The sequence below is a fragment of the Lemur catta genome, chromosome 13 (genome assembly GCF_020740605.2).
Source record: "Lemur catta isolate mLemCat1 chromosome 13, mLemCat1.pri, whole genome shotgun sequence".
NCBI classification, from domain to species: Eukaryota; Metazoa; Chordata; class Mammalia; order Primates; family Lemuridae; genus Lemur; species Lemur catta.
Genome location: NC_059140.1, coordinates 22,000,174 through 22,017,474, shown reverse-complemented (window position 1 = coordinate 22,017,474; position 17,301 = coordinate 22,000,174). Strand labels below are relative to the sequence as shown.

General features: G+C 34.6%; 1 protein-coding gene across 2 annotated transcripts in view; it reads left to right on the top strand.

Moving 5' to 3' along the window:
• The window catches only part of PCCA (propionyl-CoA carboxylase subunit alpha), a 364,494-nt gene that overhangs the window by 49,437 nt on the left and 297,756 nt on the right, over positions 1-17,301 (top strand). For both annotated transcript variants that reach the window (XM_045567353.1, XM_045567354.1), the window contains exons 5-6: positions 4,138-4,251; positions 6,043-6,096. In XM_045567353.1, the coding sequence (XP_045423309.1) occupies positions 4,138-4,251; positions 6,043-6,096 (168 nt within the window). The remainder of the gene's footprint in view (positions 1-4,137; positions 4,252-6,042; positions 6,097-17,301) is intronic.

Sequence of the window (17,301 nt, the reverse complement as noted above, 5' to 3'; positions counted from 1 at the left end):
AATTATAACTGAAGAAAAATAATAAAGTCACTAATTCTACCATCTAAAACAATCATGAATAAATATATCTTGGTGCTACACATATAGTCTTACAAAATGGAATCAAAGTGAATGTATTATTTACTGCCTTTTTTTTCTTTTTTTTCCCCCATGGTGACTGCATAGTATATTTACTGCCTTAAAAAAATTATTCTTTGTTTTCTATGGGTCAAATTGCCTTTCTGGAAAGAATGTGCCAGAATGTTAGTCTTTTGAAACTTGTATAAGTATCTTTAGACACGTATAAAATAGGAAGATCTGTTCATCTGATCATTCTTTCTTTTGAGATAGGGTTTTGTGTTTGTTTGAAAATGATTTTTTTTTTCTAGCTCTTCAAATTAAGATTGAGGGAGTTGGCTTTCCTTTCTTTAACTTTTCAGTCTTTAAGGGCAATTTTCATTTGTTAGTAATGTTTGGAGAATTTGGTTAGATTTGGTGGATATTGAAGTCTGGCTGGGTTATATGAGGCATTGCTATTTTCAGGCAAGGAGGACCTCTAGTCTATTTTATGTCATCCTCAGAGTGTTGTACCCGGTATCTTGCATTGGAAGGGTATCACAAGGAGAAGTATGGTTATGGTAAATAGTGCTCACTTGACGGCAGATCTTGAGTGATAGGTTTGAAAATATCTCTAGGCATGAAGAAACATTTTCCAAGCTGCTTGTTTTCTCTATCTTTCTCAATCTGTACTAGTTTAGAAGATACTTTCAGACCACTGAGTTTTATCCTAAACATGTTATCTGGCCTAGCACTTTTTAACACTAAGATGCAATCTATTTGATAAGGATAGAGATCAAGTGGAATATCTTTTCCAGCATATTTTAGGCATCTAATTCACTGATACAAAATTTTCTGTTGATCCAAAGTTTTCAAATGTAGGCACAATTTTTAACTCATCTATATCCAAGCATTTAAATTTATCTTTAAAAAGTTACTAAGATGGTTTTTTTTTTCAGTCCTGTAAGTTGACACACACACCCTTTGTTCTGCTAGTTCATTATTTAGAAAATAATAGGTTGATAGAAGTAATAGGCTGATACAAAAATTTTTCCTCTAAAGAATTAAAAAATTAAAAATATAGAACTGTAAATGCCTGAGGAGGAAACTAATGTATTTGAAAAACCTCTATTGGTTTTCCAAGGATTGAAAAGTTTATGAAGACTGACTGCTTTTCTTAGTAGTAAAGCTTAAAATGTTTTATTTTTCTTTTTGAAACATATAGCCAGCAAATCCTGCTTCCTTGAATAGTTTATCTCAGTTTAAACTTTCCATAATTGTTATATATTTCCTTTACCATTAAAATATATAAAAAGGAATTTATATTTTTCAACATGTTGAAATTTTAGAAACATAAATATATCTAATAAGCATATGCAATATTAAGTTCTGCAGAATAGCACTTGCATTGCTTGAATGTAGTTCATTTTATATTATTAAGTCAAAGAAAACACCTGACACATTTAGTACATCAATAACAACAAAATTGAAATTGAGTTTCAAAACTTTGTTAAGCTGTTCTTCCCAGGTTGACTCAGAAGTGTCTGCTTGAGAACTAAGGCAGCAGAGGATTCTAATTTTTTCTTTCACATGGCTTTGCCCAGCATTTCTACTAGGATTTGCCCTGGGCTAGACTGTGGGCTTGTTGAAATGTGAATATACGCTTCCCCCCCACCGAATTAAGATTTGTTTCTGAGAAATAGAAGAAAAGAAACCAACCAATTCTTTAGAAAGGTTTTGTGTTTAGCTCTTCTTTGTAAAGCCTATAAATAGTTTAACCTGCTTTTGATTTATTTGAATGTTTATTAGAACAGTATTGATAAACTGATAAAATGTTAGGCTCTGAGCTAGTTCTTGGATGTTTATAAAGAGTTTGTGATAACATGGGAAAAATATCTCTTATAGTTAAAAAACAAAAGGATACACAATTATATATGCAGTATCATTATGAAAGTATATTTAGAGAGGACTGGAAGTAAAAAAATCAAAATACTATTAGGATTCGCTCTCGTTTTTACTTTTGATGCATGTTCATAATAGAAATTTTGGACATTAAATACACACATGCTTATCTTTTAATTTCTTTCATGTAACTGTCAGCTGCTATATATATTGCTAAGATTGAGAGGATTTTATTTGGGTGTAATTAGTTAGATTTTTTTGCCTCAAAGGCAATGATGTAATGTTGCAACTTTTTTGTACCTCAACGATAATGCCTTTTACATTTAATAATGAAAGTTACTAAATAAACTGCCATCTGAGAGTATCTGTGAGTTAATAAGCTTTTAGCACCTAACACTGGGTTAGGTGAGATTAAAAAAAGGAATTTAAGGCATAGTCTGTGTCCTCCAGAACCCAGGATGTTGTGGAGGAGAGTGATAAATTGTAATGGACATAGTCTATAAAGCAGTTAAAATGAGATTGCTGGGTAGGATGTGACTGAATGCCAAAATTTGTACTAAGTACTCTCAGAGTTCAGATTGAAGGATATTCATCCAAAGCTGCAGTACTTGGGGAAGATCCAGTGGTAGAAGTGAAACTTTAAGTGCATCTTTAATAATAGGTAATATCTGAGGGAAATAAAATATTCAGAATAAGTGTGGATTTAACTTTAAATAAAGACTTTATCCTCACCTGACTAATGTGTTATTTTTTAAGGGATTAAGTATTCAAGTTCTTTGTAACAGAAAAATACCACAACCACCACAATAAAATTGACAATAACCGGATCTGAAATGGGCAGAGGGCAGTGGAGTGGAGGGGGCTTTCTGGTCTGAGGGCAGAAGAACAACTTGTGGTGGGGTATAAGCCAGGCAAAGATATTAATAACTATGAGTAGAGCCTTGCTTTGAATGTAGGAATATTTGGAAACCCTTTGCAAGCAGAGGTACCTTTCCTTGCAATTGTTGTTATTAAAGGAATTACAGAGGGTAATATATTTGAGTATTTTATCTTAAGATATCACCCTGAAAATCCCTTGGGCCAGGTATATCTTTTACTTTTCAATGCAAAGTATTAATATAATTTTTTACTGAATTGATAGAGAATTCAGAGCTTTCTAAAAGACTACCTTTTTGGTTTTGTTTTTCAGACCTCATTTAAAACAAAGTATTTAAAAAAAAACCACAATTGAAAATTATAACTTAGAAATACTCAAAAGTATTTACCACCTTAGACTTTTTTTTAGTGTGGGAGTGGGTCATAAATGTTCAGTTATATGTTTGTGCTCCAGTTTTATATTTCTGCCTTGTAAAAGAATTATAATCTGATCTGGGAGTTTCTTAAACTAGGAAACCATTAGGAAAAGCCATTCCAAAATATACTAATCCCTTTATCGTTGTAAAAGAATAGATTCCTTTTAGAACTAAACAACTTTTTTCAATATTGAATGCTTAGTCTCTATTAAGCAAAAATAAATAGATTTAAACATTGTAGAATTAGTAGTCTTAAAAATGGAGCATACAATCCTGAATTTTGAGTAGATTTATAACTTAATACACATATCAGTTCTTTTAGGAATAAATGCAAAATGGACAAGGATTGAATGCAAGAGTATTTAAATGAATCTTAAGATTTTCTGGTTCATGTGTTGTGATATTGAACTCTTTCGTCCTAGGCTTTAATTTGTGCCTGGTGCTGACCTGATGCTGTGCAGGGACACTCACTGCATCCCTCCATTCAGTCCCTCTAATTATCCCAACTTCCTGGGGAGCTTGCTTAGAACTGGGCATGAGTGGTTGTTATTAAAATATTGGGCTACCCTGACTACATGTAACAAGGTAGTTTTTGATACCAGATTTGTGTTTAGATGAACAGAATAGGAAGCTAAAGTTGTTTGCTGTGATTTTTACATAAATAGGGGAGGATATTATGGAAATTATTTGGTTAGACAATGGATTAGGCTATAATAAATGAAATCATGGGTGGTATAGTTCCTGAGCTTATTTGTTGCATTGTTGTTTTTTTTAGTGCAAATTCAAAAAGAGATATGACTTTATACATAAGTGAAACAATCAGATTTGCAATTTTATGTATATTTGCAGATGATGGTAATTCTTTTTTGCTGGGTGCATCTGTTAATGCAGAGATTTGTCTCTTCAGGTTCATGTGAAAATGGCGGATGAGGCCGTCTGTGTTGGCCCAGCTCCCACCAGTAAAAGCTACCTCAACATGGATGCCATCATGGAAGCCATTAAGAAAACCAGGGCGCAAGCTGTGAGTCTGAATGAATCTATCTACTGCAGCTGTTTCATATGTAGTGAGCAGAAAGCTAGAGTTTGTATTTAAAAAAAAAAAATAAGAAAGAATGATTGAAAATGCTGTTGCAGTTAGTTCATGTCACATGAGTTAAATGTGGCCGAATTCGCTACTGGAAATCAAAGGCTTTGTAGCATCTGGCAGTGTTGGTCGCTGATCCTGCAGGTGGCTGCTGGATTCAGCTTTCACACCAGGGAGCAGTTTCAGTTCATTTCCAAATTTGCTAGGCAAAAAGAAATCCCAATTAGTTTTGAGCATTAACCCTTTCAGTGTAATAAAAGCATTAAAAAATTTCTGTGTTATAAATAGGATCCAAAAGACCCTGTTTAAATTCAATTTTAATCATTTAAAAATTATATACAACTAGTTACACTTCCAGAAGTAAAAATAGTGCACTTGGTAATTAGTTTAATGTCATTAGAATGCCTGTACCTTATATGGATAAATCAATAATTCTCTCCATCCCCGATTCTGTTCAAATAGAATCCATGGAAAAACTGATTTCTGACATCAAGAATAGTGTCCCCCCCCACTTTTTCATTATCAGAGAACTAATTGCATATAATGTTCAGAACTATGCAGAGTTATCTCCAGAATTGGATGGAAGCAGCCAACACCAGCAATTAGCCTGGAGTGCTTCAATTAGTGCTCACATTGCTTTTGAAATAAATGTTTTAGTAAGATGCATGTTTAAATAAAAAAACTGAATTTATGAACCCATATTATAGATGTTTAGAGTTTATTAGCACAGTTAATGAAGGTAAAACTCTTTTAACCTTTTAACTATAGCTTGTCAGGATATAGTCTTTAGTTTAATGTTTATATAAAATGAAATTGTGGAATGAAACTCTTGCTGTGATGCAGTAGTTTATATTACTCTGTACCATGTTCATAAAGCTCAGTTCAGCATTTAAAAATCTCTGATAAGTAGCTATTTCTAGATTATCATATTGGTTCCTTCAGAAATTTGACTTTGTTTTTAGCTAAATTGTTTTATTAGGAATATGTTCAACCTGACTGATACTGGAATAGCCAAATTTATTTTTGGCCAGTGTATTAGTCAAAAATAACATGGTTAGAACAGATAGCATTGAGATAATAGCAATGTGGCTTATGGGTGAGGATAGCATAAAATAGTTTTAAATGGCTAAATGGGAGGTGAGGAAGAAGAAAAAAAAAATTCAGTGTACAAAGTAAAAGTAAAACCAAACCTCCATTTTAGTTCAATTTGACAGAAAGGGCTCATTGGGTAGTGGCTGAGTATTATTAATGCCATCAGGAATAAAATGTGTTAGTTGACTGGGTTTTTGAAAGTAACCTTTCCTGGTACTATAAAGAAAGGGGAATTTAGAGTTTTTTATCCATCTTGCCAAAGGTTCCTTTAACATAATTCTTTGACTTAGCAGCCATTATGAAGTTTTCCAAATCTGCAGACAAAGTTTAGCCTCAGAAAAAGTAGAGGGAGTTATGTTGAATAGTGTGGACAAACACAGGTGAGCAGGAACACATATAGGTATATGGCTCCAATTATGTTCAGGACAAAGGTAGTATGTGGAAAGTAAATATAAGAGGCAGTTTATTGGAATTTGATTCTGTACTCAGAACTGAGTTAGAGCTGATCATTGTGTAACAGAAGTAAACTTATTTAAGGGCTCCTGAACAATAAACATATGAATGCACTTTACATTTTGCTTATAAAGGTTTTGCAATATGATAAAATTGAAAGTACTTTTTGCTTTCATTTCTAAGGTACATCCAGGTTATGGATTCCTTTCAGAAAACAAAGAATTTGCCAAATGTTTGGTAAGTTGGTAATGTACCAGAAACTATTAACTTATATTTCAGAAAGCAATGTAGTGGCGTGGCTTTTGTAAATGTGGATAGTGATGAATCATAGAATTGTAATTGACCCAACAATTCTTTGAAAATTGTGAAAAGTGAAGAGTTTTTATTCTATTATCCAAGTCTTGATTTGAAGAGTAATTATAAAAATAAAAGAGTTCTGCCGGGCACGGTGGCTCACGCCTGTAATCCTAGCACTCTGGGAGGCCAAGGCGGGCGGATTGTTTGAGCTCAGGAGTTCGAGACCAGCCTGAGCAAGAGCGAGACCCCGTCTCTACTAAAAATAGAAAAGAAATTATAGGGACAGCTAAAAACATATATATATATATAGAAAAAATTAGCCGGGCATGGTGGTACATGCCTGTAGTCCCAGCTACTCGGGAGGCTGAGGCAGTAGGATCGCTTAAGCCCAGGAGTTTGAGGTTGCTGTGAGCTAGGCTGACGCCACGGCACTGTAGACCGGGCAACAGAGTGAGACTCTGTCTCCAAAAAAAAAAAAAAAAAAGAGTTCTAAAATCACTATTGCTCCTAATGATTGACATCTGATTTATTATATGGTCTTGAATTTTACAATTAAAAACCTCAAATTTTTAACTCTATGTCAAGGAGTTTAGTGAGTTGTGATTTAATTGTTATACCATGAATATAGTATGTGAAGCCAGAAGTAAGAATTACATATTTTTCCCTTTTATTGCATTTTGTGGCATGTAAGATCAAATCTTACGCCTCTGTTTTGGGAAAAGATTTTTTTTTTTTTTTTTGAGACAGAGTGTCACTCTGTTGCCCGGGCGGGCTAGAGTGCTGTAGTGTCAGCCTAGCTCACAGCAACCTCAAACTCCTGGGCTTAAGCAATCCTTCTGCCTCAGCCTCCTGAGTAGCTGGGACTACAGGCATGAGCCACCATGCCTGGCTAATTTTTTTTTTTTGTATATATTTTTAGTTGTCCAGCTAATTTCTTTCTATTTTTTTAGTAGAGACGGGGTCTTCAAATCACCATTCTTGTTAGGTACATTATATTTATTATATAATTGATTGTCCAGGTATATTTATAACTACATTCAAGATGGTACTGAAATGTTAGTTTTTAGGTACTGAAATATGATTTTGAGTAATGTTTGTAAAACTTTTTGTTATTAGATCAATTATGCCTAGTATTAAATTATCTTAATTTTTTCTGATATGTTATACTTTTTTGTTTCTGTGATACATAGTCATGTGTTGCCTACCGACAGGATACATTCTGAGAAATACATCCTTAGGCAATTACCATCATATATGTGGTCCCTTGTTGACTGAAATGTTGTTATGTTGACATGACATGACTGTACTTGTATTTTGTTCTTCCATGGATTTGAAATTATTTATGAATGTACTCATAATTTTCTAGATGAAAGTTCCACTTAAAAATCTGTAAGTTGAACTTGGAACAATTCTTAAAATCATAGAATTCTAGCTTAGAATTATCTGTTTTGACCAACTTACTTTTTGGGTTAAAAACTAAGGCCTAAAGTAAGGTGCTAGAGAGGGCAAATTAGGTGGAAATATCCAAAGGTCCAGATTGACCAGGTTTTATGCAGCATATCCCTGTTTTCTTGTTTGTGCCTCCTCCTGTTAAATCTTCCTTGGAATTTTGACTGAGGTTCTGTCATTATAAAAAAATTATTTGACTATAATGGTTATATTTAAAAATGTGCATATAATACATTAAATTTAAGTTTGCATAGATGAGAGCTTGGCAAACTACAGTCTATGGGACAAATGCAGCCTGCTGCCTGTTTTTGTAAATAAGATTGTAATGAAACACAGTCATGCTCATTGATTTACATGTTGACTATATCTGCTTTTGCTCAATAGCAGACTTGAGTAGTTGTGACAAAGACCATTTGGCCTGCCAAATCTAAAATATTTACTGTATGATCCTTTATAGAAAAAGTTTGGGAACTCATAATATAGATGAATATCTGAGTCTCAGGGAAGTTAAGTGATATGGCTAGTATATTCATTCATACATTTATTCAGTCATTAAAAATGCTTATTTGGGGCCAGGTGCTGTGGCTTATACCTGTAATCGTAGCACTTTAGGAGGCCGAGGTGGGAGGATCGCTTGAGGTCAGGAGTTTGAAACCAGCCTGAGCGAGACACCATCTCTACAAAAAGTAGAAAAATTAGTTGAGGGCACTGGCCTGCACCTCTAGTCCCAGCCACTCTGGTAGCTGAGGCAGGAGGATGGCTTGAGCCCAGGAGATGGAGGTTGCAGTGAGCCACTGCACTCTAGCTGGGGTGACAGAGTGAGACTGTCTCAAAGAAAAAAGAAATGCTTATTTGCAATCTGCATTTGAGAAGGATACAAAAATGAATCAGATCTGGGTCCTGCTCACTAGGAGCTCACAGTCATGTTGTGGAAGATAAGTTAGGTACACAAATGGCTTCACAGAAGAAAATACCGGGAGAGGAGCTCACATTCTCTGTAAATAAACATGAGATTATTTCCATCTGGGGTTTGACATTAGAGAAAGAGTATAGAATGGATGACTACCTTTCTTTCTTTCTAAACTTATTTCCTTCGTTTCCCTTTATTAATGGCATGGCGCCACCGAACCTGACTATGTGCCATACCCAAGTGTGGCTGGCTCTTTTGTGTCTTGTGCTATTTGTCACTATCTTTCCTAAGTGGGCACTCCTGTCCTGTAGTGCCACGTTGCCACTGGCTATCTATCTTTAAAGGCACAGTTCACGTGTTACCTCTACTGGGAAGGTTTTCCATATCCTTCTGGTGAGAAGTAATTTCTTTCCTCTAACTTCTTTTTTTTTTTTTTTTTTGAGACAGAGTCTCACTCTGTTGCCTGGGCTAGAGTGCCGTGGCGTCAGCCTAACTCACAGCAACCTCAAACTCCTGGGCTCAAGTGATCCTCCTGCCTCAGCCTCCCGAGTAGCTGGGACTACAGGCATGAGCCACCATGCTTGGCTAATTTTTTCTATATATTTTTAGTTGTCCACCTGATTTCTTTCTTTCTTTTTTTTTTTTTAGTAGAGATGGGGTCTTGCTCTTGCTCAGGCTGGTCTCGAACTCCTGAGCTCAAATGACCCACCCGCCTTGGCCTCCCAGAGTGGTAGGATTATAGGCGAGAGCCACCACACCCGGCCCTCTAACTTCTTTTTTTAAAAGGGCACTTTTAAAGTTTAAAAAATTGTTATTTGGTATACCACTTTCCATATTATGTTAAAATTGTTTTTGTAGTTTAATTTCCTGTTAAGATAAGAGACTTGGTTTCATCAGTCTGTTGTTTCCCCTTTGTCATCAATCCTAGTAGTTTCTACATGGTAAATTCAGTATATGCTTATGGAAAGATTAAATATACATTATTAAGTTATGAATTATTATAAAACATTCAACCTGCAAGAAAACTTTCCCCTATCACAAAAAAGACTGATTTAAACTAAAAGGCGGCATTGCTGTGTGTCTTGTTGGTTATAAAAACATGCAGCTAGTGATAAATACTTCCCCCCTCTGCTTTTTTTCTGTGCATCAGGACAAGATTTTTATTTGGAATATAATTTCCCTAGCATTAAAATATTTTCCCATCAGAGCATACCATATAAGATGTTCCTTTTGGAATATCTGGTCTTAGTTGGTAAGTTCTATAAAAATAACACAAGGAAATGAAATTGCTTATAGATTTTTTTATGTCATGTAAATATTGTTTGTGTTGAACTTTGACAGTTTTTGTATTAACCTGGGTATATTCTTAAAAATCTAGCGATTTCCAGTGATTTCCAATGTCATGGCGGTGGATTGCTATGTTGGTGGCAAGTTTTGGTGAAGAAAACTAGCAGCAGATTTAAAATATTTTTTTTTCAGTTTGATACTATGGAGTTCCTTTATTGTAATACTGTATCTTAGGTCTGAAATTTAATCGAATATGGAGATTTTGTTCCCCATTAATTTCTGGTTCTGTTTATTGTGTGTAAATTTTTTGCTTATAGAAAAACTAATTCTGCTTTATTTGATATGTTCTTAGTATTTATGACTAAAATGATTTCCTGACCTTGTCTGAATAATTGTTATATGTTTGATTTAGAAAGTATACAATAAGCCAAATTCCCCAATACTAGCTTTATAAGACTAATAGTTCTTTATGCTCCATTTACATAAAGTGGGATTGGATTACATATGATCCCTGCTGTACATGACTTGGACAAAATCATGTCTCTTTATTTTTGTTTAAATAATTCAGGGAAAAAAACAAAGGTACAAGTAATCTTCATAAAAATAGCAATTTTCAATAATTTTAATGTGCTGAGCAAACAGATTTTATTTCCAAACTGTTTTCCATTCTGTAATTTGCCTCTGGGCAGCTTTTATTACAAGCAGTAAAGGACCAGTAACTAGGGACTATGAGGGACTACTAGGATTAAGGAAAGAAATTTCTAATGGAGTTTACGAAAGAGCTTTGAAACGTAAAACTACCTGCTCCTGGAAAAAAGGGATATTGGTTTAAAGAGATTTCATAGTCTTCCTAGTTCTCTGTCTGGTTTTTCCTTATTGTTTTTTATCATATTATCATATCATTTCAGTGCAATGTAGCATTATAAGTTACAGTACTTAGCTTTAGGAGAAATTTATGTGTTAGATTTAATAATTTGTGTTTTGTGTCTGGGTCTTATCTGTGTATAAAAGTGAGTTCTACCCAGGATGCTCAGCATTGAAGGCATAGCAGGAAACTGTGGCAAGCAGGTGAGGTTTGATGATTGTGCTGTTTTATCTTCTTTCTTTAGAGAGTTTTTAGCAAGATAAGGAATGTAGCTATTGCAAAAATGGTAATGAGATGTAATTTTTTTTTAACCCATTGGGTTAAGCAAAAAACTTTAGCTGTGACATCCAGTGTAGGCAAGGGTACAGAGAAATAGTTTTGTTCTTGGGAGCGTAAATTGTTTCAGCCTTTTTTTCCTCCTCAGAAATTTGCTAGTTATCTATCAAAATTTTAAAACACGTATATATTCTTTGACTCAGAGGTTCCAGTCTTAAAAATCTCACCTGCAAAGATATATATGAAAAAAATGTTCATTGTAAGGTTTTTCCTAATAGCAAAATTTGGAAATAGTTGAAAAGTTTTTCATCTGTCAAATGAAGAGAATGACAGCTACCCTGCAGGGCCATTGGCCCTTAGTTACAAGGCTACATGGAATGGTGTAGTTGTAAAGTGTGTTGTAAGCACATTGTAACTAATACTGAAATTCTGAAGTTAGCAAGTTTGCCAATGACTGTATTTAATTTTTTTTGTTCATAAAATAGTTTAGAGTGAATTTAAAGTGATCCATGTGACACTCTACTCGTATTTGGTTTTTTTGTTTGTTGTTTTTGAGTAGGGGAAAAGAGATTTAGACTTTGCAAGCCCAGAGTTGTTTATAAATTTTATTTTATGTATATAGGCTGTAATCTGGGTAGTTTATGGAAATGTGGGTTGTGTGTGATCCTTGTTATTTTTATATGTCACAGCTTAAGAAAGATTGAGAACTGTTTCTACCGTGTATTTTGTAGACATCTTTTAAATACATAAATTTTCTTATTAAGCTTATTAGATTTTTCCATTTTAGACACAGAACTTTGACTTTAGTATATTAAAATTTTTAATTTTTGTGAATGTAAAATCTTAAGAAATTTAAGCGCATGAATACATTGAAAAATGTTTCTTTTCATTTCAAATCTCCAATCCCAGCCTCCAGTTTAAGTCCCTACAATTTACCACTGCTGTTAAATTTATACTGTTTTGAAGAGTGTGTGTGTGTTTGTGTGCACGTCTGTTTCTGCTAGAATTTTGCTGTAGATTTGTTACATAAAGTACTCTTATTTGCTGAAGTAGGATTTTATTTGCTTATAAGAAAAGAAGTGACACAACTTTTCTTTTTCAAGAAAGAAGTGGATCTCAAAAAATGTATATGGAATACCTACCTGCAGATGAATTTGCACGATTTTCATTTAGTCTTCATGACAATTATTATTGTTATTTTGGTTTTATGGAAGAGAGAACAATCTCAGAAAGGTTAAATAAATGCCTTGGCCAGTATCGCATAGCTGGTAAATGAGAGTATGCATGTCACACTCAGTGTATGTTCCAAACTGCCTCTAAGACGTGTTGGAACTAGGCTGAGTTGTTAGTAGTAGGGTTTTTTGTTTTTGTTTTTTTAATTGATAGCTTTAGCAGGAACCTGCTGTTGCTGTTGGTGGAGGCTTATCTCTCTGCTCCTTTCTTCCCTCTCACCATTGGTGTATCATCATTGAGGTCTAAAAATAGAATTGTTTCTTTTGTCTTTCTGATCTTGTAATTTTGGATACCAGTGAAAGTAACTCCTCACTTGGATTTGCTGACTTTATGAGTAACTGAGTGAGCTGGTATGAATACAGGAGAATTATTGCCCTTTGATATTCTTAGGTAAAACTAATCAAGCCTCCCTGCATTTGTGAAAGAAAGTTCTGTGATTCCTTTCCTTTTGACAGTAATTTTCTAATATTTTTCTAATTAACCTGTACATATGTGATGATGCCAAAAGAATTTATAAGAACTGATGAATGCAACTTCATAAAACCCTTATCATGACAGAATGTCTTTTGAAATGTTTGAGCACATGTTTCTTTTCCTGAATGTGGGCTTAAATTCAACTTTTAGGGTATTTGTTGAAGATTTTGAAGAGGGTATATAGTACTAAATGCTCTAAAGGGAATACCTGAAAAGGAAAAATCTCCCTTTACAGTTAAAAAGACTTTTAAAGATATAGGCTGGGCGCGGTAGCTCACACCTGTTAATACTAGCACTCTGGGAGGCTGAGGTGGAAGGATTGCTTTAGGTCAGGAGTTTGAGACCAGCCTGAGCAAGAGCGAGACCCCCCTCTTTACAAAAAATAGAAAAAATTATCTGAGTGTGGTGGGACGTGCCTGTGGTCCCAGCTACTTGGGGGGCAGAGGTAGGAGGATTGCTTGAGCCTAGGAGTTGGAGGTTGCAGTGAGCTATGATGATGCCACTGCACTCTAACCAGGGTGATAGAGACGCTCTGTCTTAAAAAGAAAAGACAAGAAAAAAAAAGATGTAGATAAGTCAAATACTTCTAGGTTTGTGGGGTTTTGGGGGATTAGTTTCAATAAGAAGGTGAAAAATATGGGATTTGATGAGGCTGGGATTTTCTTCCCTTGCTTGAGGTTAAAACAGGTTGAAATTTTATATTCTAGCTTCCTATTTCTCTGCTTACTGCCCCTGTGCAGTATGAGCATAGTCTGGAGTCGGAAAGACAGGTAAAATTCTTGCTCTGCCACTTAGTCGCTGGGTGGTCTTGGACAGTTTGCTTAATGTTTGACTCTGAAGACTGCGTTTTATTTCTACTGTTTGTATGATATGTATTTCTCCATCTGTGACTTTATATTGAAATATTTTATGTCCCTTGTAGCCAGAATGTAATTGAGTTACACTTTTTTAAGCATTCTAATAATCTCTATCTTTTAATTGTAGTGTTTAGTCTATTAAGTTGTCTTTTTTTCATTTACCTTAGTTTGTTGTTTAATAACAGCTTTATTGATATTTAATTCATATACCATAATGCTCACCCCTTAAAAGTGTGAATTATACACTTGAATTATACAATTCATTGATTTTTAAAAACATATTCACAGAGTTGTGTAACCATCACTATACCATTTCGGTACAGTCGATTATTATTTAATAAATGATTGATGTGATTGGATTTGTGTTTACCGTTTTATTTGTTTCTCTTTGTCTCCTCATTTTTTTTCCCCCTCTGTTTTCCTTCCCTGTCTTCTTTGGATTATTTTAATAATTTTTGAAATCCCATTTAAATTTATCTATTGGATTTTTTTTATTTGCTTTTTTTAATAGTTTTTCTAGAATTGCAATATCCATCCTTAACTTTTCATGGTCTACTGCGAGCTAATATGATACCATTTTAGGTAAAATGTAGAAATTTTGGAGTTGTATAGTCCATTCTCCCTTCTCATCACCATCCTGTATGTTATAGCTGTCATATGTATTTTATCTGTATATATTATAAATTCTGTTGGAAAATGTCATAATTTTTGCTTAAACATTTGAAGTGAGTTAGGACATTTCCTTCGTTAATCTGTCAAAGTCAAAATAAGCTATAGAGATGAATCTCAAAATTAAATGTTTTATTTGGGAATCACAGAACTAGAATTTGGGGCATACACAGGGTCTTTGGTATGTCCAATGAGGAAACATCGGACATCATCATCATGATCAGAAACATTGGGAACAATGTTGGTGTCTAATAGGTACAGTTTCAGTTTGGGGTAATGAAGAAGTTCTAGAGATGGACAGTGGTGATGAGGGTGGGGAGGCGGAGTTTTGTAGCCCAGTTCCTAACAGGCCACTGACCAGTATTGATCTGCAGCTAGGGCTTCGGGACTATAGGATTGTAGCATAGGTTAGAATTTCCTTCCTTTTTAAGGCTGAATAATAGTCTACTGTGTGGATGTGGCACATTTTGTTTCTCCATCATCTGTTGATGGACATTTGGGTGTTTCTACATTTTGGCTATTGTGAATAATGTTGCTGTGAATATTGGTGCACAATATTAATATTTGTTGGAGTACCTGCTTTAACTTCTTTTGGGTATATAGCTAGGAGTGGAGTTGCTGGATGGTATGGTAATTCGGTGTTTAACTTTTTGAGGATCCGCCATACTGTTTTCCATAGTGGCTGTGTCATTTTTCTTTCCCACTGTTTTATTATTTTTAATAACTACTAAATCATGCCTTTCCTTAATACAAGCTCTGGGTAATTAGTTGACTCATTGGATATTTATAATGTGACTTTACTTTAACTTAAAGTTTAAGAAGTTTAATTTGATAGTATCTTCCTAACTGATGAGACCTATTTTACAGACTTGTGGGAATATTAGGACCATGCACTGTGGACATTTATTATTATTTTTTCCTCTAACATTTTCTTTTAATAACTAATTTAAGAAATACAGAAAAATTTAAAGAATTGTTCTACAAATGCCAGCAGATTCTACAATTAATATTTTTCTGTATTTGCTAACATATTTATTCATTTCTCTTTTCCTTTATTCATCTATCAGTCTACCTCATTTTTATTTTGCACATCAACAAGTTGTAGATAATAGTACACTTCATTACTATATACTTCATTTGGTTTTTAAAGCGCAGTTCAATATTTGTTTACAGTTCTTTTTTTAAAAAAGCTTTATGAAATATAATATTCAATAAAGTGCACATACATCAAAAACATATCAATTGTATACTTTATATATAAACACTCATGAAGTCAGAATCACTATCAGAATAAACATATCCTTCAGCTCCAGAGAACTCCTGGTGCCCCTTTGCTGGCCTTCTTTCATACCCCTTCCTATACCTTCCTCCTCCTGCTCAGGCAACTCCTGATCTGGTTCATGGTACATAGTTTATTTTGCATTTACTAGAACTTAATATAGATGGAATCATATAGGATGTGCCCTTTTTTGTATGGGCTTTTTGTAACTCAGCAAAATTATTTTGAAATTGATCCTTGTTACTGTATCAGTAGATCATTCCTTTTTATTGCTGAGTAGTTTTCCATTGTATTGATTTACCCCAAATTTTTATATCCATTCATTTGTTGGTAGACATCTGAGTTATTTCCAGTTTTTAGCTACTGCAACTAAAGATGCTCTGAACAAGTAATTATGTGGACGTATGCTTTCATTTCTCTTTGGTAAATACCTAGGAGTGGAATGGCTAGATCATATTGTATGTTTAATGTTTTTAGAATTTGTAAGCAGTTTGGTACGGCAATTTTACATTTCTGCCAACAGTGTGTGAACATTCTAGTTGCTCCACATTCTTTCCGCGCTTTTAGTTTCACTGCTATACTAAGTATGTAGTGGTGTCTTATTGTGATTTTGATTTGCATTTGTCTAATGATTGATGATCTTGAGCTTATTTGCCATTGTATATCTTCTTTGTTGTGTTTGTGAAAACTTTTACCCATTTTTAATTGGGTTGCTTATGTTCTTATATATAAGAGTTTAAGTGTTCTTTATATGTTCTAGCTAAAAGTGTTTTTTTCCCAGTACTTTGCAAATATTGCAAAGTGTTTTCTCCCTCTGTGGTTCCTTTTACATTTTTTTCAACAATGTCTTTTGAAGAGCAAGAAGTTCTAGTCTTGATAAAGTTCAGTTTACTGATGTTTTTCTCTTTTACAGTTTGAGCCTTTTGAGTCTTAAAATATATGAGTTTTTGCCAAACACAAGGTCACAGAGACTTTCTTCTTTGTGTTTTTGTTTTGTAAATGTTTTGTAGTTTTACGTCTCTGATCTATTTTGAGTTAATTTTTATATGTGGTGCGAGGTAAGGGTCTAAATTCATTTATTTTGCATATGGCTATTCAGTTTTCCATACCATCTCTCTTTTTTTTTTTTTCGAGACAGAGTCTCGCTCCGTTGCCCAGGCTACAGTGAGTGCCGTGGCATCAGCCTAGCTCACAGCAACCTCAAACTCCTGGGGTTAAGCGATCCTACTGCCTCAGCCTCCCGAGTAGCTGGGACTACAGGCATGTGCCACCATGCCCGGCTAATTTTTTCTATATATATTTTTAGTTGTCCAGATAATTTCTTTCTATTTTTTTAGTAGAGATGGGGTCTTGCTCTTGCTCAGGCTGGTCTCGAACTCCTGAGCTCCAGCGATCCGCCCGCCTCGGCCTCGTAGAGTGCTAGGATTACAGGCATGAGCCACCGCGCCCGGCCTTCCATACCATCTCTTAAAAAGGTAATCTTTTCCTCTTTGAATTGCCTTGGCACCCCTGTAAAAAAAAAATAATGGAACATATATGTGTGGGTATTTTTGGGGGCTGTCTGTTCTGATGCATTGATGTAGTTGTCTGTCCATATGCCAGTACCGCACAGTCTTAATTACTATCTTGATTAGTTTTCTGAGTTTGGAAATCAAGAAGTGCCAAGTCCTCTAACTTTGTTGCTCTCTTTCAATGTTGTTTTGGCTATTCTACTTCATTCATGTGTCCATATAGATTTTAGAATCAGTTTGTTAATTTCTCCAAAAAAAGCCCATTGGAATTTTGATTATGATTGAATTGAATCTAGAGTTAGGAGAGATTGAGTCCAGATGAGTTAACTGCCTGC